Below are 18,813 nucleotides of genomic sequence, written 5' to 3'. Positions count from 1 at the left end.
TATCAGGTGTTGATATACGCCCCCCTTATCCCGCGCTAACAAAAACAAACACGGATGAGGTAGTTACATTTACCTTGCGGGTGTGCCTCTCGCCATCTCATGAACGTCACCAAGTCGGTGCGCCCCCTTACGACGGCCAGTTCTAGACAGGACTGGCCCCACTGGTCCCGTTGGAGAGGGTCCGCATCCAGGATCAACAGCTTCTCATAGATACGTAACGAGGGCGAGGAGCTGCAGGGATTAGATAAAATATTTAGTCCGGAAAGGAATGTTTAACAAAGATCAGGATGGCGATGTGGAAGAAACCACTCGCGGAAAAAGGAATGTTAAAATGGTTTTGGTATTATTGTTATGTCGTCGATAGCGTTAGGCGATGGGAAAGCGAAAATTATCAATATTCTATAGAATGAATGAAATAAATAAACTGAAAACCATTACCTATCCTCGGAGTGATTTATGTATGTACTTATCGTATATGCATTACAGACATTAAGAAATTGCTTTGTAGTATATAATGAGCTATTTTAAAGAATTATAATGTATCTTCATATCCTGCTATTTGGCAAACAATCTGTAGCCTTATATATACACAGGTATTTAATAAAAATATTTCACAATTCTATAATTAGTTTTGTATATTTTAATTATTTTATAATCTTCTGAAATTATAACATTTATGAAAATTGTGATTTTTCAAAACTACGGAGCTAGTGCACAACCCCATCTAGATTTTAAAAAATTTCTACCAAGTAACCACCGTGGTTTGATTTTTTTTGGCCCCTAACATCTCTGAAGAGTCCTAGAAGGACGAACCAATTGTATGACACAACTTAATTCATTATTTAGCTTTACTGTATCTAATTATAGATATCGAAAGTGTTTTCTGTACTACGGAGGTGCAGAGGGGACATCATATATATATAAATTCCTTTTACGAGTGCACGTAATTAAAGAAGTGAGAAGTGTTTTTCCCATCACGTGCGCACATTAAAGAAACAGACATATGTATACACTATAGTTATTATGTTCACTCGTTCTGGGGAAATATTTTACCACTTTAATTACGTGCTTACATAAGAGAAAAGAATATGCACCATGTCCCCTGTGTATATTGCGTGTCTTTTCAAACACTACTTACCTAAAGCAGCACCAATGCAATGGCGAGTCTCACTATCATTGTCGGCCATGTTTACAAGCTCTTGATCAAATCCGGGTTAGTTGTCGCAATGTGACACAGTAGTCCGTAACTGTTTTTCATTGAAATATAGTGCATGATGGTTTCTCCTCTTTGCCGGAAGTCCGCGGGTTGATGCCTTCTGTGATACATCTTATGTACAGTTTGATGTCATTTGTTTGTGCTGCTCGGAATAGGTCGTTCTTGATTTTGAATGGTCGACAGCTTATAATAATGTTTTTTTTAATTGTTCTTCTACATTACTTTCATTGATGGGTGTTCCAAAGTATAAATGTTTGTAATGTTAACTTCCGAACGTATGTAAATACACATTACGGAAACATCTTGGTGATGATGACGACTGTGAGTAGGAAGACTTTCATTATCACATTATTAATGTACACGTAGAGGATTGAAATTGATGACGTCATAGCTTCGTTCCTTCCAAAGAACACAACAGATGATGTTCTTGTAAAAAATAAGGATGTCCGTGACACTGTATATCTGATATCCTCCATTGAGACACAACTGCCTTTGTCATGGTATCTGTTCAAATCATTTGTTACATTTATGGAATTATAATATCGTGATTATTTTCAAACCTAGACATTATGCCATCCCTGCTCCCTTTCTAAAAATCCTGAAAAAAAAGATAATAAAATGATAAATTATTGATTATGAATTAATAGCATAGATAAATAAGAACGCCATTTTATCCCTCAGAATGAGATTTGTTTATCTTTTAAACTTTATTATCACGGTAGGAATGTCCATGATTATTATACCATTTTCGCAGTAAAATACATGATTTCACAGTGAAGTGCGTTTAATATTTGTAACTAATTTTTAACCAATCTGATAACAGAATTTGCAGTGAGAATATCAATATTCTCAGAGTGCATTGCGGCTTTAGGAACCACAACTGTGGCATATATAGTAATTAAAAATTACATAAAATTCATCGGTTTACTGTACATATGTTTACGGAAACACGTACAGCCGGAGTCTTATGAGGACGGGTGTCTATGGAGACACGTACAGCCGGAGAGTTATGAGGACGGGTGTCTACGGAAACACGTACAGCCGGAGTATTATGAGGACGGGTGTGTATGGAGACACGTACAGCCGGAGTCTTATGAGGACGGGTGCTCTCCACAGACAGACACGTACAGCCAGAGTCTTATGAGGACGGGTGTCTATGGAGACACGTACAGCCGGAGTCTTATGAGGACGGGTGTCTATGGAGACACGAAAAGCCAGGGTCGTACGAGGACGGGTGTCTACGGAGACACGTACAGCCGGAGTCTTATGAGGACGGGTGTCTATGGAGACACGTACAACCAGAGTCTTATGAGGACGGGTGTCTATGGAGACACGAAAAGCCAGGGTCGTATGAGGACGGATGATGGGAGACACAAACAGAACAAAATACCCAGTAAGGCAGAATAAACCGGAGAGAAAGGAAAACATGAAATCAAGTGCTGGGATGTAGGTACCATATATTTTTATCAGTATGGACAAAGGAAAACAATCTCCGATCCTGCAGAGGTCTCTCAGGTGGATGTCTCTTAAGACGTACTGTAGATGCAGTATATTTTTACTGTATTTTTGCACCGATATCAGGATTCATACAGGGTTGATGCAGGATCTCGTAACATGTAGAACATGATCACGTGCTCCCGAAATCAGGATAGGGAGTTCGACTCATGGAAATATTCTCCTTAGTTCTTTGGAATAATTGGATTCATCGATTACAGTGAATAATCTATGATTGAAAGGTGAAACGAGCGCCACCTATTCTCTATTTATCATCTATAACAGAACAGGGCGATAACTGACAATATCTACATGATCTACACAGAGAAATCAATAACACCGAGTCTGTGGTTACCTAAACGATTCAATAATGACGATCGCCAGACTGTTTACATTATACAGCTAAAGTTATTACACTAACACCTATGACATATAGCTGTTCGTATTGTACTATGTATACACTCCTATATCATAGAGAGTTTAAAGGTATGAAAATAAGTGAATAGTCGGTGTCTGTTATATATATCACGTGACCTGTTATTAACAAAATAACAAAAGTAGGACAGGGTTTTAAAAATTATCCATAAATGACTTTGCAGACACGTTAAATCTTGGTCTTATTTGATAAACGATGATTTTCGCTGTTTATGTTCAGTTTTCTACAGATCTATGTTAATTTAATGGTGTGTTACTGCGGTATATCAATGTACATATCTCATTGAAATAGAGCGAAATCCATTCGCTTATCGATCTCTTCTCCAAAATGGTTTAACTGTAATATCTATTTATATCACAAAAGCGTAGACAAATGTGATATTGTCTTTAAACGTAGTCTTTATGTTAGGAGGAAGAAGGGAAGGCGATAAAGGTGGGGTTCGGTGTGGGGAGTAGTTATGGCGGTAGAGGTTGGGGTGACCTGGGGTTCGGGGTGGGGATTAATGTTGGCGGAAGGGGTTGGCGTGACCCGGGGTTCGGAGTGGGGAGTAATAATGGCGGTAGGGGTTGGGGTGGCCCGGGGTTCGGAGTGGGGAGTAATAATGGCGGTAGGGGTAGGGGTGGCCCGGGGTTCGGAGTGGGGAGTAATAATGGCGGTAGGGGTAGGGGTGGCCCGGGGTTTGGAACGAGAAGGATTTCAGTTAAAAACAATGTTCATCAAATTAATACACGTCATGGGGTAGGTTTTTTAATCCCCCTAATGATAGTGTTGGTTGAAAAAAGTAAAATCTAAGTTAGAATAAAGCAAAAGAACCTTGGTGATTGAGCTGCTGGGCATGAATTATATTCAGAAGAATGACTTTAGTCCCAGCCACGCACAGCATACGGCTGGAGACGAGAGAATGTTACCAGTTTCAGAATGTAAATCTATAATATGATACTGTATACAGTGTTGGTCCCATAATATACGTTATATCCCCAACAACTTAACTGACCACCTGTGCGGAGCAGACATTAAAAATAGCGTAAACTGACCACGCTAAATATTTATCAATTGCATCAACCAATTATAAACAGTTATTAACTGACCATACAAGTAACTGACCATAACAGAAATAATCACCTTGACCAGGTATGTCGGTAGCCATTTGTAAACAAACTCCGTGAGAAAACCTTTACTGTATACTAACCTGAGGAATATGTGTCTATCCCGGGTAAAATCCATTAACGTGAATCTTTCCGTGATATAGACAGCGCTGCGATCATAATTTAAAACTAAAGCGTTTCTACTCCTGAAGTTGTAACACCATGTCGATTACTTTCCTCCAGATCTAAACAGAACCTTGGATTTACGAGATTTTCCACCATAATCAATATGTTTTGTCTGGCAATACTAGCTTTAAAATGACGAGTCCTGTCAGGACGGAGAAAAGGAATTACCCTTTAAATGGGCCCATCAGGGATAATCGATAATGTCCGGGGTAGCTCACATATGATTTTAATCAAACACCATATAAGTGTATCAAATTATATTCCGTGTTAAGTACATTTAACACTGTTTATGATTTTAACTTTTAAATCACTCAGTCACGGCCTATTTATTTAGTAAATACATTTCACATTAAATTGATTTTAAATCCCTCATATCATGGCCCCTCTTTGAACGTGACCCAGAATGTTGTATCAATACTTGCTGATTTGTCAGCTTGCTTAAGAACTGTTAGAATATAAAACAAGTTGAGGATACTTCCGGGGCTTACCCCTAATATAATACTGAGCTAGCTCTCTCTCTCTCTCTCTCTCTCTCTCTCTCTCTCCGGAAAAATTTTGCCTGGTTACAAAGGGAAACAATTTGCGAGATACATTTAATGAAAACCCGAACTAACATTAAAAAAGATAAAGAATAGTCCCTCTGACTGGGATCGCACCCGTATCTGAGGTGTGGTGAAGAAATTAAAGATAAAGTCACTCAAAGATACGCATTTGCTGTTGAATGCAGAAGTCAACAACCGGAAGTGAAACTAACCACAACCTGGGGAAACGCCGACATTTTACAATTGTCTAAATCCGCCACATATATATTGAAATATGGTTAATCCGTACATTTTCATGGAGCCAAATGAGTGCAGATTTCTGTCATCTGTTACTAATTATAAATTCAAACCAAGAGAGAGCACTATCTTTTATCAAATCTCAATTTAGGTATGGTTCTAAGTAGGACATGGGACACAATCCCAGTTTGTCATTTGCTGATTCAATTTAGGTATGGCTCTAAATAGGACATGAGGCACACACCCAGTCTGTCATTGACTGATTCAGTTGCTTAAGGTTTTAAGTCAGTTTCAGAAAATGTCCCCTACTTGTTCTGGACTTACAGTAGTACTGATGTACACGGGTATACGTTCTGACGAAATGCTAGGCTTGTAAGCTTGGCCCTGGTAATTGGCATTTGTTTGTTGTTGTTTATTCTTTTTTTAATTCAACACCCGGTAAGTGTTTTGTCCCGTAAGAACTAAAATAATGACTTTTTGTAATTTATTTAAAGGAAAAACACTCTGTTTATTTACACATTATTCTCTCTATCAGTCTCTGTCTGTATTTGTCCGATTGTGTGTCTGTGATTTCTTCCGTCTTTGTCTCTCTATACATTTCTGTCCTTCTTGGTCTCTATCTATCTGTCCATTCGTTCGTATGAAAGTACGTCCGTTTCTCCATCTTTGTGTGTATGTATGTTTGTCTATTCATCTTTCCGTTTGCGTGTATTGGTGTATTTACGTCCGTCCATACGTCTTTTTCCAATTGTGTCCACCATATGTGTTTCTGTGTTTGTATATATTAACATTATCAAAGCCGGATTTTCCTTTTTACGTTTCCTTGTGATTTTATAATTAATGCTTGGAAATGTAATGCCTAATAAAGGCGTTGAAGGCAAAATTAATTTCATTCACGCCATAATTTTTTTTATGAAACAAAAATACACATACAATTAATGCGATAGAGAATTATTTATTTTCAACCATCTATATAGGAACTAGAAGATATATAGATTTTAGTAAGCAACATATACCTTATCAAATATGTATAAAAGAAGGCCGCAGATTGGTCCGTTTCTCAGTTTCATGATAACAACAAAATACAATAGGTGAGTAACACTATATAAAATTGCATATTATACTAAACATTAACTACTTGACTATTTGTACCGAGTTAGGAACTATGACTTCTCTCGATTGTGATGAGGTCATGATAGTTTTGACGTCACAATTCTAACAATTAAGACGGACCAGAACAAATGTAGGCATATAATACAAATCGATCAAGAAAAAAAGGAAACACTGGACCGGAAAAAGAATTAATAAACACACGTCACAAAACGTCCGAGGCCCGGACTCCAACTGTTAATACTCCTATGTGTTTTTTATTTCAGGGTCATGTGTAAATCATCTGATTCAGAATAAAAGTCTACTGACTAAGGTGATTGTTTCTACGACTTGTATCTGATATCTGTAGGTATTTGATGTTGATGTCATCATTACACTGTCTACACAAGTCTGACGTCACTGGTGTTATAAGAACTGTTAGATATACAAATGTTACAGTCGCATGACGTGCACAGTACCGTCCCAACACCCGATCCACACGTGTCCAAACGTATCCACACTCACCACTGTAGGTCCAACCACTTCATGTTTCTGGTCCAGAAGACACTTGGCCTGTTTCTTATCATTCGGTAGGACATATACCTGATTGTTACTGTAGTCTGGTATAAACAGTCTGTCGAACCTGTCACGCGACAGCTTACGTAGAGTCATATCACATGTTTTTTCGCCGTTGTTCAGTTCACCAAACCATCTATGTATGGCTGTACCTAACTCGTACGTTACGATTATATTTCCACTCCCATGATCACCCACCATCACACTCAGACGTCCTGATGACAAACAGGAAATATATCGTGGTGTTTCCTTCCCACAGGAAAACTTTCTTATGATTATACCTGTCTGATTTAGTACCACTATGACTGGTGTTTCGGTACTAACATACACCACGCCTGCCTTGTTGATGCTGATGTCCCAAGCTTGATGTGGACTGATGTCGGCAAATGTTGTCACTTGTTTGTTGTGTAGTGATAGTTTATACACTAATGTACTACGTGGATTACTGGTCATAAGTACGTCGGTTGTTTCTATGGCGGTGATTCTGCACGGACAGAAGTAAAGATCCACTTCCTCTGTGACCACGCCATCCCTGTTTACCAGTACCAGACCTTTGTATTCGTGTATTGATAGCCACGCATGATTTTCGTCTACAGGACATAAACCGAATATTGTCGTTTGTTGAGTAATAGTAAAATTTGAGAGGCGCTGAACGTGGTTACTGTTGATGTCGATCTTCTTGTACTGGTTCGGAAGGAGTAATTCATCAAACATTTTCCTCAACAGATGGCGGTCAATACTTCCTGTAACAAAGTTTGGATGTTCTTGTAAAATCTTCCCTACGTTTACATCATCCAGAGGCAGATATGACCTTAACGACCTTTCCAGATCAAACATGGATACACTTGATGTATTCGACACTTGCGCCTTTTCAAGAAGACGCGTCAGCTCTTCAATCTTCTTCTCGAATTGTTGACAGACTTCATCACACTGGGCCAACTGTTCTTTCTCCAAGGCCGACAACTCCTCCAGTGTTGTATCTGCGATATGATCTACTTCATCCTCCAGCTTCGCCCTCTTAGAGTTCGCTTCTTTTCGCATTCCGTCTATATTTTCAAAACTTTCTTTCTTAGCACTTTGTAGCGTTGACTTCTTGTTCTTGAAATGTGTAATTTCCGCATAAATTGTTGTCATATGTTCTTTCAAATGTTGTTTTTTCAATGTAAATTCGTCTTCCATATGTTTCCAGTCGTGGTGTTTATGTGTTTGTGAAAGACATATCGAACACACCAACATGTCACAATCACAACAGTACCCGTGACATAGTTTACCGGGATGTAGTTTACATGCCTCTGGTACTGGTTTGGCATCCTGACGGTTAGCCTTCCCTATGGATACGACGTCATCGTTTTTAGTTTTCTTCCCTCGTGTATGTAATTCCTTACATCGGTCACATAAAGCCTCCTGACAGTCATTACAGAACCAGTTCACATTTTCTTTAATGTCGCACAGAGAACACGGGTAAGTGACGAGTTCCTGGGCACGCCAGATGGATCTCGAACCTGGCATAATGTCCCCTGGTAATGATTCATTGAAATGTCGCCTTCTTTCTTTTTGTAGGTAATGCTAAATGTTTTCTGATTTATGGGAATTCCACGTTATCTGTCAGACAGAACCACGTGACTTCAATCCAGCTGATAAGGCAGTTTACGTCGATAAGCACTTCAATAAATTACATTACTGTTGCACGAAATATCAATCTGCACCTCTCCGGTGCGATACACTTATAGCATTTGAAGTATGACCCGTCTTCTCAATATGTTTTACTTCACCGTCGATAAACCAGTTTGTTTTGATGTATAACATACGAATTGTATATAATTTAAAGAAATTAAGACTTTAGTTTAATTTTGATCATTATGATGTTGACAAATTTGCCTGAATATGTACCAATGAGGTCACCCAGTGTGTGAGGAAGTCAAAATTTAGAAATCAACCATTTGGTTAATTTTAAAACAAAACATTCAGATGACATACAATAGACCTAAACTTCAAACCCTACAGTTTCGTCTTTAATTATTTAAAACGTGGAGACCTGGTCTTAGTATTTTTGTACTCGGTTATGATGCTCACTTTTACCTTTCTTTAGATCATTTTATCAGTTTTGAGGAAGTAAAACTATTTTAACATGTCGTTATTTTCTTGTTATATATATCTTGAAAGTATTACCTTTTAACGGTGAATCAACATTTGATGATAAAAGCAAAGTAAACTGTTGGTCTATATGATTTGATAGGTGTACTTATATATTACTGATGATGAAAATCAGGTGCACAATTTGCATAATGTTCTCACAATATTAGATATTTTCATTACCAGTGTATCTTGAAACACGGGACCTTCAGTACTGAGACTAAGGTTAAAATAACATGGTTCACATCGTCGACATGACCGGTTAAACAATTAGATCTTTCCGTTTAATTTTCAATCCGTAATATTAGCAGATTAGTTCTATGTACATCTTCTAACCCCAAACAGGGTAAAGATGCAACATATCTCTCCAGTTACCGCACAATATCACTCAAAAGTTGTGTTTGTAAAACTCTAGAGCGGATGATAAATTCAAGATAAATTTGGTATCTGGAATCCAATCGCATAATATCACCCTTACAAAGCGGTTTTAGATCTAAGCGAGGTACCAACGATCATTTGGTTAGAATTGAAACCTTTGTACGTGAGGCTTTTCTAAAGAAGGAACGCTTGGTTGCTGTTTTCTTCGATTTGAAAAAGGCATACGACAAAACATGAAAATACGGCATAATAAAAGATCTGCACGATATAGGTATTAAAGGTAATCTATCAATTTTTATTTCAAATTTTCTATCAGATAGAGTATTTCAAGTCCGGATTGGAACGACCCTTTCCGATGTTCATTAGCAGGAAATGGGTGTACCACAAGGAAGCATTCTTTCGGTTACACTTTTTGGGCTTAAAATTAACAGTATTGTCAAAACATTATCCCCTTCAATGGAGGGCGCTCTTTATTTCGACGACTTCATCATATGCTGTCGATCTAAGCATATGAGTATCATCGAAAGACAACTTCAACAATGCTTGATTCGACTACAAATTTGGGCATGTGAAAATGGTTTTAAATTTTCAGTCAAAAACAGTCTGTATGCATTTTTGTTAAATACGGAAACACGACGATCCAAATCTGTCTCTGTAAACGAAATTCTTAGGTGTAATATTCGACGGGAAATTGCCTTTCCTTCCACATATACAATACCTTAAAGCCAAATGCCTTAAGGCACTGAATATTCCAAAGGTGGTGTCCCAAAATGATTGGGGAGCTGATAGAAATGTTTTGCTAAGACTCTATAGAGCGCTTATTAGATCAAACTTCGACTACGGTTCCATCGTGTATGGATCCGCTAGACCTTTATATTCAAAATTATTAGACACTGTTCATCACCAAGGTAGTTTAGTATGAAACATTTCTACATTTATATACTGATGTTTCAACAGATAATGATAAGGTTGCTGCGGCCATGGTCACACAACATGAAACCTATGGATGCCGGTTACCGAAAATATTTTCATTCTTAATACATTAATACTATATCATGAACTAGCTTTTAATTTCGTATTGCTTTTTGCTAGGTTCCTGTGCATATAATTGTATTAAAATTCATTTTTCTGATTTTAAACAATTTATCAGACAATTTTTAACAGCTCAGTGGCAGGAGGAATGGAATCAATTCAGATTGAGATAAATAAAATTCCAGATTATCTGAAAGTTGTTGATCTGTATTATAGACTATGACTTACAATTTTAAACTTTTTTGATAATATAACCATTTGATATTTTTAGCCATTATCTCTTACCTTTTAGTTTGTTTGATGTTATTTCCCCTTTGAATCGCTCTGTGTTTTACCGGTTGATGGCCCAAATGACCTTTTATTTGTTGACGGGCCGTCAAGAATGTAACAATACTAATAATTTCATTACACATCAATGGAAAATTTAATGTCATTTTTATAATGATAATTGCAAAAGATAATTGTAATATTAATTATTACCGGTATATTTATGTATATTTATATACCGATCTACCGGTATATTTATGTATATTTATATACCGATCAACCGGTATATTTATGTATATTTATATACCGATCAACCGGTATATTTATGGATATACCGATCTACCGGTATATTTATGTATATTTATATACCGATCTACCGGTATATTTATGTATATTTATATACCGATCTACCGGTATATTTATGTATATTTATATACCGATCAACCGGTATATTTATGGATATACCGATCTACCGGTATATTTATGTATATTTATATACCGATCAACCGGTATATTTATGTATATTTATATACCGATCTACCGGTATATTTATGTATATTTATATACCGGTATATTTATGTATATTTATATACTACCGGTATATTTATGTATATTTATATACCGATCTACCGGTATATTTATGTATATTTATATACCGATCTACCGGTATATTTATGTATATTTATATACCGATCTACCGGTATATTTATGGATATACCGATCTACCGGTATATTTATGTATATTTATATACCGATCTACCGGTATATTTATGTATATTTATATACCGATCTACCGGTATATTTATGTATATACCGATCTACCGGTATATACCGATCTACCGGTATTTTATATATTTATATACCGATCTACCGGTATATTTATGTATATTTATATACCGATCTACCGGTATATTTATGTATATTTATATACCGATCAACCGGTATATTTATGTATATTTATATACCGATCTACCGGTATATTTATGGATATTTATATACCGATCTACCGGTATATTTATGTATATTTATATACCGATCTACCGGTATATTTATGTATATTTATATACCGATCAACCGGTATATTTATGTATATTTATATACCGATCTACCGGTATTTATTATATTTATATACCGATCTACCGGTATATTTATGGATATACCGATCTACCGGTATATTTATGTATATTTATATACCGATCTACCGGTATATTTATGTATATTTATATACCGATCAACCGGTATATTTATGTATATTTATATACCGATCTACCGGTATATTTATGTATATTTATATACCGATCTACCGGTATATTTATGTATATTTATATACCGATCTACCGGTATATTTATGAATATTTATATACCGATCTACCGGTATATTTATGTATATTTATATACCGATCTACCGGTATATTTATGTATATTTATATACCGATCTACCGGTATATTTATGTATATTTATATACCGATCTACCGGTATATTTATGTATATTTATATACCGATCTACCGGTATATTTATGTATATTTATATACCGATCTACCGGTATATTTATGTATATTTATATACCGATCTACCGGTATATTTATGGACATACCGATCTACCGGTATATTTATGGATATACCGATCTACCGGTATATTTATGGATATTTATATACCGATCTACCGGTATATTTATGTATATGTATATTTATATACCGATCAACCGGTATATTTATGTATATTTATATACCGATCTACCGGTATATTTATGTATATTTATATACCGATCTACCGGTATATTTATGGATATTTATATACCGATCTACCGGTATATTTATGTATATTTATATACCGATCTACCGGTATATTTATGTATATACCGATCTACCGGTATATTTATGTATATTTATATACCGATCTACCGGTATATTTATGTATATTTATATACCGATCTACCGGTATATTTATGTATATTTATATACCGATCTACCGGTATATTTATGGATATTTATATACCGATCTACCGGTATATTTATGTATTTTTATATACCGATCTACCGGTATATTTATGTATATTTATATACCGATCCACCGGTATATTTATATACCGGTCAACCGGTATATTTATGTATATTTATATACCGATCTACCGGTATATTTATGGATATACCGATCTACCGGTATATTTATGTATATTTATATACCGATCTACCGGTATATTTATGTATATTTATATACCGATCTACCGGTACCGGTATATTTATGTATATTTATATACCGATCTACCGGTATATTTATGTATATTTATATACCGATCTACCGGTATATTTATGGATATTTATATACCGATCTACCGGTATATTTATGTATATTTATATACCGATCTACCGGTATATTTATGTATATTTATATACCGATCTACCGGTATATTTATGGATATACCGATCTACCGGTATATTTATGTATATTTATATACCGATCTACCGGTATATTTATGTATATTTATATACCGATCCACCGGTATATTTATGTATATTTATATACCGGTCAACCGGTATATTTATGTATATTTATATACCGATCTACCGGTATATTTATGGATATACCGATCTACCGGTATATTTATGTATATTTATATACCGATCTACCGGTATATTTATGAATATTTATATACCGATCTACCGGTATATTTATGTATATTTATATACCGATCTACCGGTATATTTATGTATATTTATATATTTATGTATATTTATATACCGATCTACCGGTATATTTATGTATATTTATATACCGATCAACCGGTATATTTATGTATATTTATATACCGATCTACCGGTATATTTATGTATATTTATATACCGATCTACCGGTATATTTATGTATATTTATATACCGATCAACCGGTATATTTATTTATATACCGATCTACCGGTATATTTATGTATATTTATATACCGGTATATTTATGTATATTTATATACCGATCTACCGGTATATTTATGTATATTTATATACCGATCTACCGGTATATTTATGTATATTTATATACCGATCCGATCAACCGGTATATTTATGTATATTTATATACCGATCTACCGGTATATTTATGTATATTTATATACCGATCTACCGGTATATTTATGTATATTTATATACCGATCTACCGGTATATTTATGGATATTTATATACCGATCTACCGGTATATTTATGTATATTTATATACCGATCTACCGGTATATTTATTGTTATTTATATACCGATCTACCGGTATATTTATGTATATTTATATACCGTATATTTATGTATATTTATATACCGATCTACCGGTATATTTATGTATATTTATATACCGATCTACCGGTATATTTATGTATATTTATATATTTATGTATATTTATATACCGATCTACCGGTATATTTATGTATATTTATATACCGATCTACCGGTATATTTATGTATATTTATGTATATTTATATACCGATCTACCGGTATATTTATGGATATTTATATACCGATCTACCGGTATATTTATGTATATTTATATACCGATCTACCGGTATATCCGATCTACCGGTATATTTAAGGATATACCGATCTACCGGTATATTTATGTATATTTATATACCGATCTACCGGTATATTTATGTATATTTATATACCGATCTACCGGTATATTTATGAATATTTATATACCGATCTACCGGTATATTTATGTATATTTATATACCGATCTACCGGTATATTTATGGATATTTATATACCGATCTACCGGTATATTTATGTATATTTATATACCGATCTACCGGTATATTTATGTATATTTATATACCGATCTACCGGTATATTTATGTATATTTATATACCGATCTACCGGTATATTTATGGATATTTATATACCGATCTACCGGTATATTTATGTATATTTATATACCGATCTACCGGTATATTTATGTATATTTATATACCGATCTACCGGTATATTTATGTATATTTATATACCGATCTACCGGTATATTTATGTATATTTATATACCGATCTACCGGTATATTTATGTATATTTATATACCGATCAACCGGTATATTTATGTATATTTATATACCGATCTACCGGTATATTTATGTATATTTATATACCGATCTACCGGTATATTTATGGATATTTATATACCGATCTACCGGTATATTTATGTATATTTATATACCGATCTACCGGTATATTTATGTATATTTATATACCGATCTACCGGTATATTTATGTATATTTATATACCGATCTACCGGTATATTTATGTATATTTATATACCGATCTACCGGTATATTTATGTATATTTATATACCGATCTACCGGTATATTTATGTATATTTATATACCGATCTACCGGTATATTTATGTATATTTATATACCGATCTACCGGTATATTTATGGATATTTATATACCGATCTACCGGTATATTTATGTATATTTATATACCGATCTACCGGTATATTTATGTATATTTATATACCGATCTACCGGTATATTTATGTATATTTATATACCGATCTACCGGTATATTTATGTATATTTATATACCGATCTACCGGTATATTTATGTATATTTATATACCGATCTACCGGTATATTTATGTATATTTATATACCGATCTACCGGTATATTTATGTATATTTACCGATCTACCGGTATATTTATGTATATTTATATACCGATCTACCGGTATATTTATGAATATTTATATACCGATCTACCGGTATTTATGTATATTTATATATATTTATGTATATTTATATACCGATATATTTTATATATTTATATACCGATCTACCGGTATATTTATGTATATTTATATACCGATCTACCGGTATATTTATGGATATTTTATATAGTCTTGATCAGTATATCTTATTATATTATATCATGTATATTGTGTCTACTTGTCGCGGGGAAATGTCAGAAATATGAAGAAACAGAGAACCGGAAGTAGCCCTAAAGGAATGGTAACCAGGAGTAAAAGAAAATTAAAAGGCCATCCTGATTTCTCTAAGATCCGAATCAGAAATGATCTTACTATTGTCCAGAGAACAAGAGAGAAGGAACTAAGAGCAGAAGCCATCGCGAAAGATAGCGAAGAAACCGAAGACTTTGTTTACCGGGTCCGTGGGCCTCCACGGAAACGGAAAATAGTCGAGCTACAGACAATTAATATTTAACAATCGGGAATAGGATGAATGAATCAATTATTGTTGTAGGGATCACAAGAATTGGAATAAGGAGGGAGTTATGTTTAAATTGAAATACTGATCAATTCTAAAACTATAATGTAGATATGGATATAGAGGCATTTACTTTGCCTGCGTCCATCAAATCTTATCTTATCTAATAGTACTTTTTTATAGTTTGTATTTCATGGCTACTGTAACTTTTAAAAATATGCGCGTAATCTCCCTTCCCTGTAACATTACTCTATGTAATTGTATTGTTCATGTTCATTTCAGAGTGTTCCTATTGATATCGATGTTAACTGTAAGGGGAAAAATATCTCACAAAATCAACGACTTGGTTATTTTTCTAATATCCGGTTACAATATGCTAGATTTTCTTCCACAATAAATCCAACATACGTATAGTCACTTTCTAATACTCTGAGCTGGTGTTGTGCAGTAACCTCATTGCTACATAAAATTTCAAAACCATCATGTTCAGAGTTTAAAATCTTTACTGTAGTTTTAATATTTCTATAGGTATACACTTTGTATGTTGCCTACATAACTATTGGAGGACTCAGAACAAACCATTCTTTATCGTTATCACCTTGACTACGGTCAACAGGTGCTACGTACAGTAAAACATGACGATGCAGATTGGTTATATTTCAAAGGCCATAAATTAAATGTAAAACAACTTTGAGCTCCAGATTGATATTGCGTGCAACAGGAATGTTATTGGATAAAGTGCCTAAGAACGCAAACTGCCTTATCAGCTGGAATAGAGTCACAATGGGTCTCTCTGACAGATCACGTGAAATAAGCGTCAATAAGAAAAATTACAGTTGTACCTGCACAAAGATATAAAATGACGACACTTCCTTGTCTGTGATTATCACAAGAATCAGCGGTCATTATGGCCAGTTCGAGATCTATGAGGCGGGCCCAGGTACCCGTCAACAAAAAATGTTCTCTTTGTGACAGTGAAGACAATGTGAACTGGTTCTGTAATGACTGTCAGGAGGCTTTATGTGAAGAATGTAAAGAACTCCATACACGAGGGAAGAAAACTAAAAACGATGACGTCGTATCCATAGGGAAGGCTAACCGTCAGGATGCCAAACCTGTCCTGGAGGTATGTAAACTACATCCCGGTAAACCATGTGACATGTATTGTTGTGATTGTAACATGCTGGTATGTTTGATGTGTCTTTCACAGACGCATAAACGTCACAATTGGAAACATTTAGAAGACGAACTGACAATAAAAAAGCAGCAGATAAAAGAACACATATCAACAATTTCTGCGAAAATAACACATTTCGTGAACGTGACAATAACGTTACAAAGTGCTAAGAAAGGTATTTTGGAAAATATAAACGGAATGCGAAAAGAGGTGAACTCTCAGAGAACGAAACTGAAGGATGAAGTAAATCATATCGCGGATACAGCACTGGCGGAGTTATCGGCCTTGGAGAAAGAACAGTTCGCCCAGTGTGATGAAGTCTGTCAACAACTCGAGAAGAAGATTGAAGAGCTGACGCGTCTTCTTGAAAAGGCGCAAGTGACCTATAGATCAAGTGTATCCATGTTTGATCTGGAAAGGTCATTAATGTCATATCTGCCTCTGGATGATGTGAACGTAGGGAATGTTTTACAAAAAAACCCAATCTTTGTTACAGGAAGTATTGACCGCCATCTGTTGATGAAAATGTTTGGTGAATTACTCCTTCCGAACCAGTACAAGAAGATCGACATCAACAGTAACCACGTTCAGCGCCTCTCAAAGTTTACTATCACTCAACAAAAGATAATATTCGGTATATGTCCAGTAGACCGCAGTCATGCGTGGTTATCAATACACGAACACAAAGGTCTGGTACTGGTCCACAGGAATGGCGTGGTCACAGAGGAAGTGAAACTGAACTTTCGTCCGTACAGAATCGCCATGATAGGGACCACCGACGTACTTATGACCAGTAATACACATAGTACATTCGTGTATAAACTATCACTACACAACAAACAAGTGACAACATTTGCCGACATCAGTCCACATCAAGCGTGGGACATCAGCATCAACAAGACAGGCATGGTCTTTGTTAGTACCGCGACACCAGACATAGTGGTACTGAATCAATCAGGTGCGATTGTAAGGAAGTTTTCCTGTGGAAAGGATAAATCGCAAGACGTTACGTGTTTGTCGTCAGGACGTCTGGGTGTTGTGGTAGGTGATTGGGAAAGTAGGGAAATAATCGTAATTGACGAGTCATATACGGTCAAACACGGATGGACTGGTGAACTGGACAATGGTCAAAAAGCTAATGATATGTTAGTGTGTAAGATGTCATGTGACAAGTACGACAGAATGTTTATACCAGATTACAGAAACAATCAGGTGTACGTGCTATCGAGTGATAAGAAACATGCCAAGTGTCTTATGGACCAGAAACATAGAGTGGTTGAACCTACAGTTGTGAGTGTGGACAAGTTTGGGAACGTGTGGATCGGGTGTTGGGACGGTACTGTACACGTCATGCGCCTGTAACGTTTGTAAACAGTTCTTATAACACCAGTGACGTCAGACTGGTGTAGACAGTGTAATGATGACATCAACATCAAATACCTACAGATATCAGATACAAGTCGTAGAAACAATCACCTTAGTCAGTAGACTTATATTCTGAATCAGGTGATTTACACATGAAGCTCAAATAAAGAAATCCTAAGATTATTAAGAGTCGAATGCCGGCCTGGCACGCTCTGTAATGTGTTTTTATGTTAATTCGTTAATTTAGTAATAACTTCTTTAATTTATCAATTGGAAATCCTATCATTTTAGCAGTATAAAATGGAGCCAAAGTAGTTAATTATCAATATTATAAGCCATTTTGTACGGTATTGCCCATCCGTTGCAGTTTGTTGTTCTCAGGAAGCTGAGAAACGA

The 18,813-nt window shown here is 35.2% G+C and overlaps 2 protein-coding genes across 2 annotated transcripts; one reads left to right on the top strand and one right to left on the bottom strand.

The window, feature by feature from the left end:
• Positions 1-6,738: 6,738 nt before the first annotated feature.
• On the bottom strand, positions 6,739-8,370 carry LOC132563915 (uncharacterized). The gene has a single exon (XM_060228674.1). It carries the CDS (start codon positions 8,368-8,370, stop codon positions 6,739-6,741), a length of 1,632 nt encoding a protein of 543 aa, XP_060084657.1.
• Positions 8,371-16,782: 8,412 nt separating this feature from the next.
• LOC132563914 (uncharacterized) lies at positions 16,783-18,414 on the top strand. The gene has a single exon (XM_060228673.1). The coding sequence runs from the start codon at positions 16,783-16,785 to the stop codon at positions 18,412-18,414; it is 1,632 nt and encodes a 543-aa protein (XP_060084656.1).
• The last annotated feature ends 399 nt before the right edge of the window (positions 18,415-18,813 follow it).

The sequence above is a fragment of the Ylistrum balloti genome, unplaced genomic scaffold (assembly GCF_031769215.1).
Source record: "Ylistrum balloti isolate Yb309-2 unplaced genomic scaffold, AGI_CSIRO_Ybal_v1 Utg371920, whole genome shotgun sequence".
Taxonomy (NCBI): Eukaryota; Metazoa; Mollusca; class Bivalvia; order Pectinida; family Pectinidae; genus Ylistrum; species Ylistrum balloti.
This window is presented reverse-complemented; position numbering and strand designations above follow the sequence as displayed.

Excerpts from the sequence above, each read along its gene's own strand:
- LOC132563915 (XM_060228674.1), bottom strand. The coding sequence starts at position 8,370 with ATGCCAGGTTCGAGATCCATCTGGCGTGCCCAGGAACTCGTCACTTAC.
- LOC132563914 (XM_060228673.1), top strand. The coding sequence starts at position 16,783 with ATGGCCAGTTCGAGATCTATGAGGCGGGCCCAGGTACCCGTCAACAAA.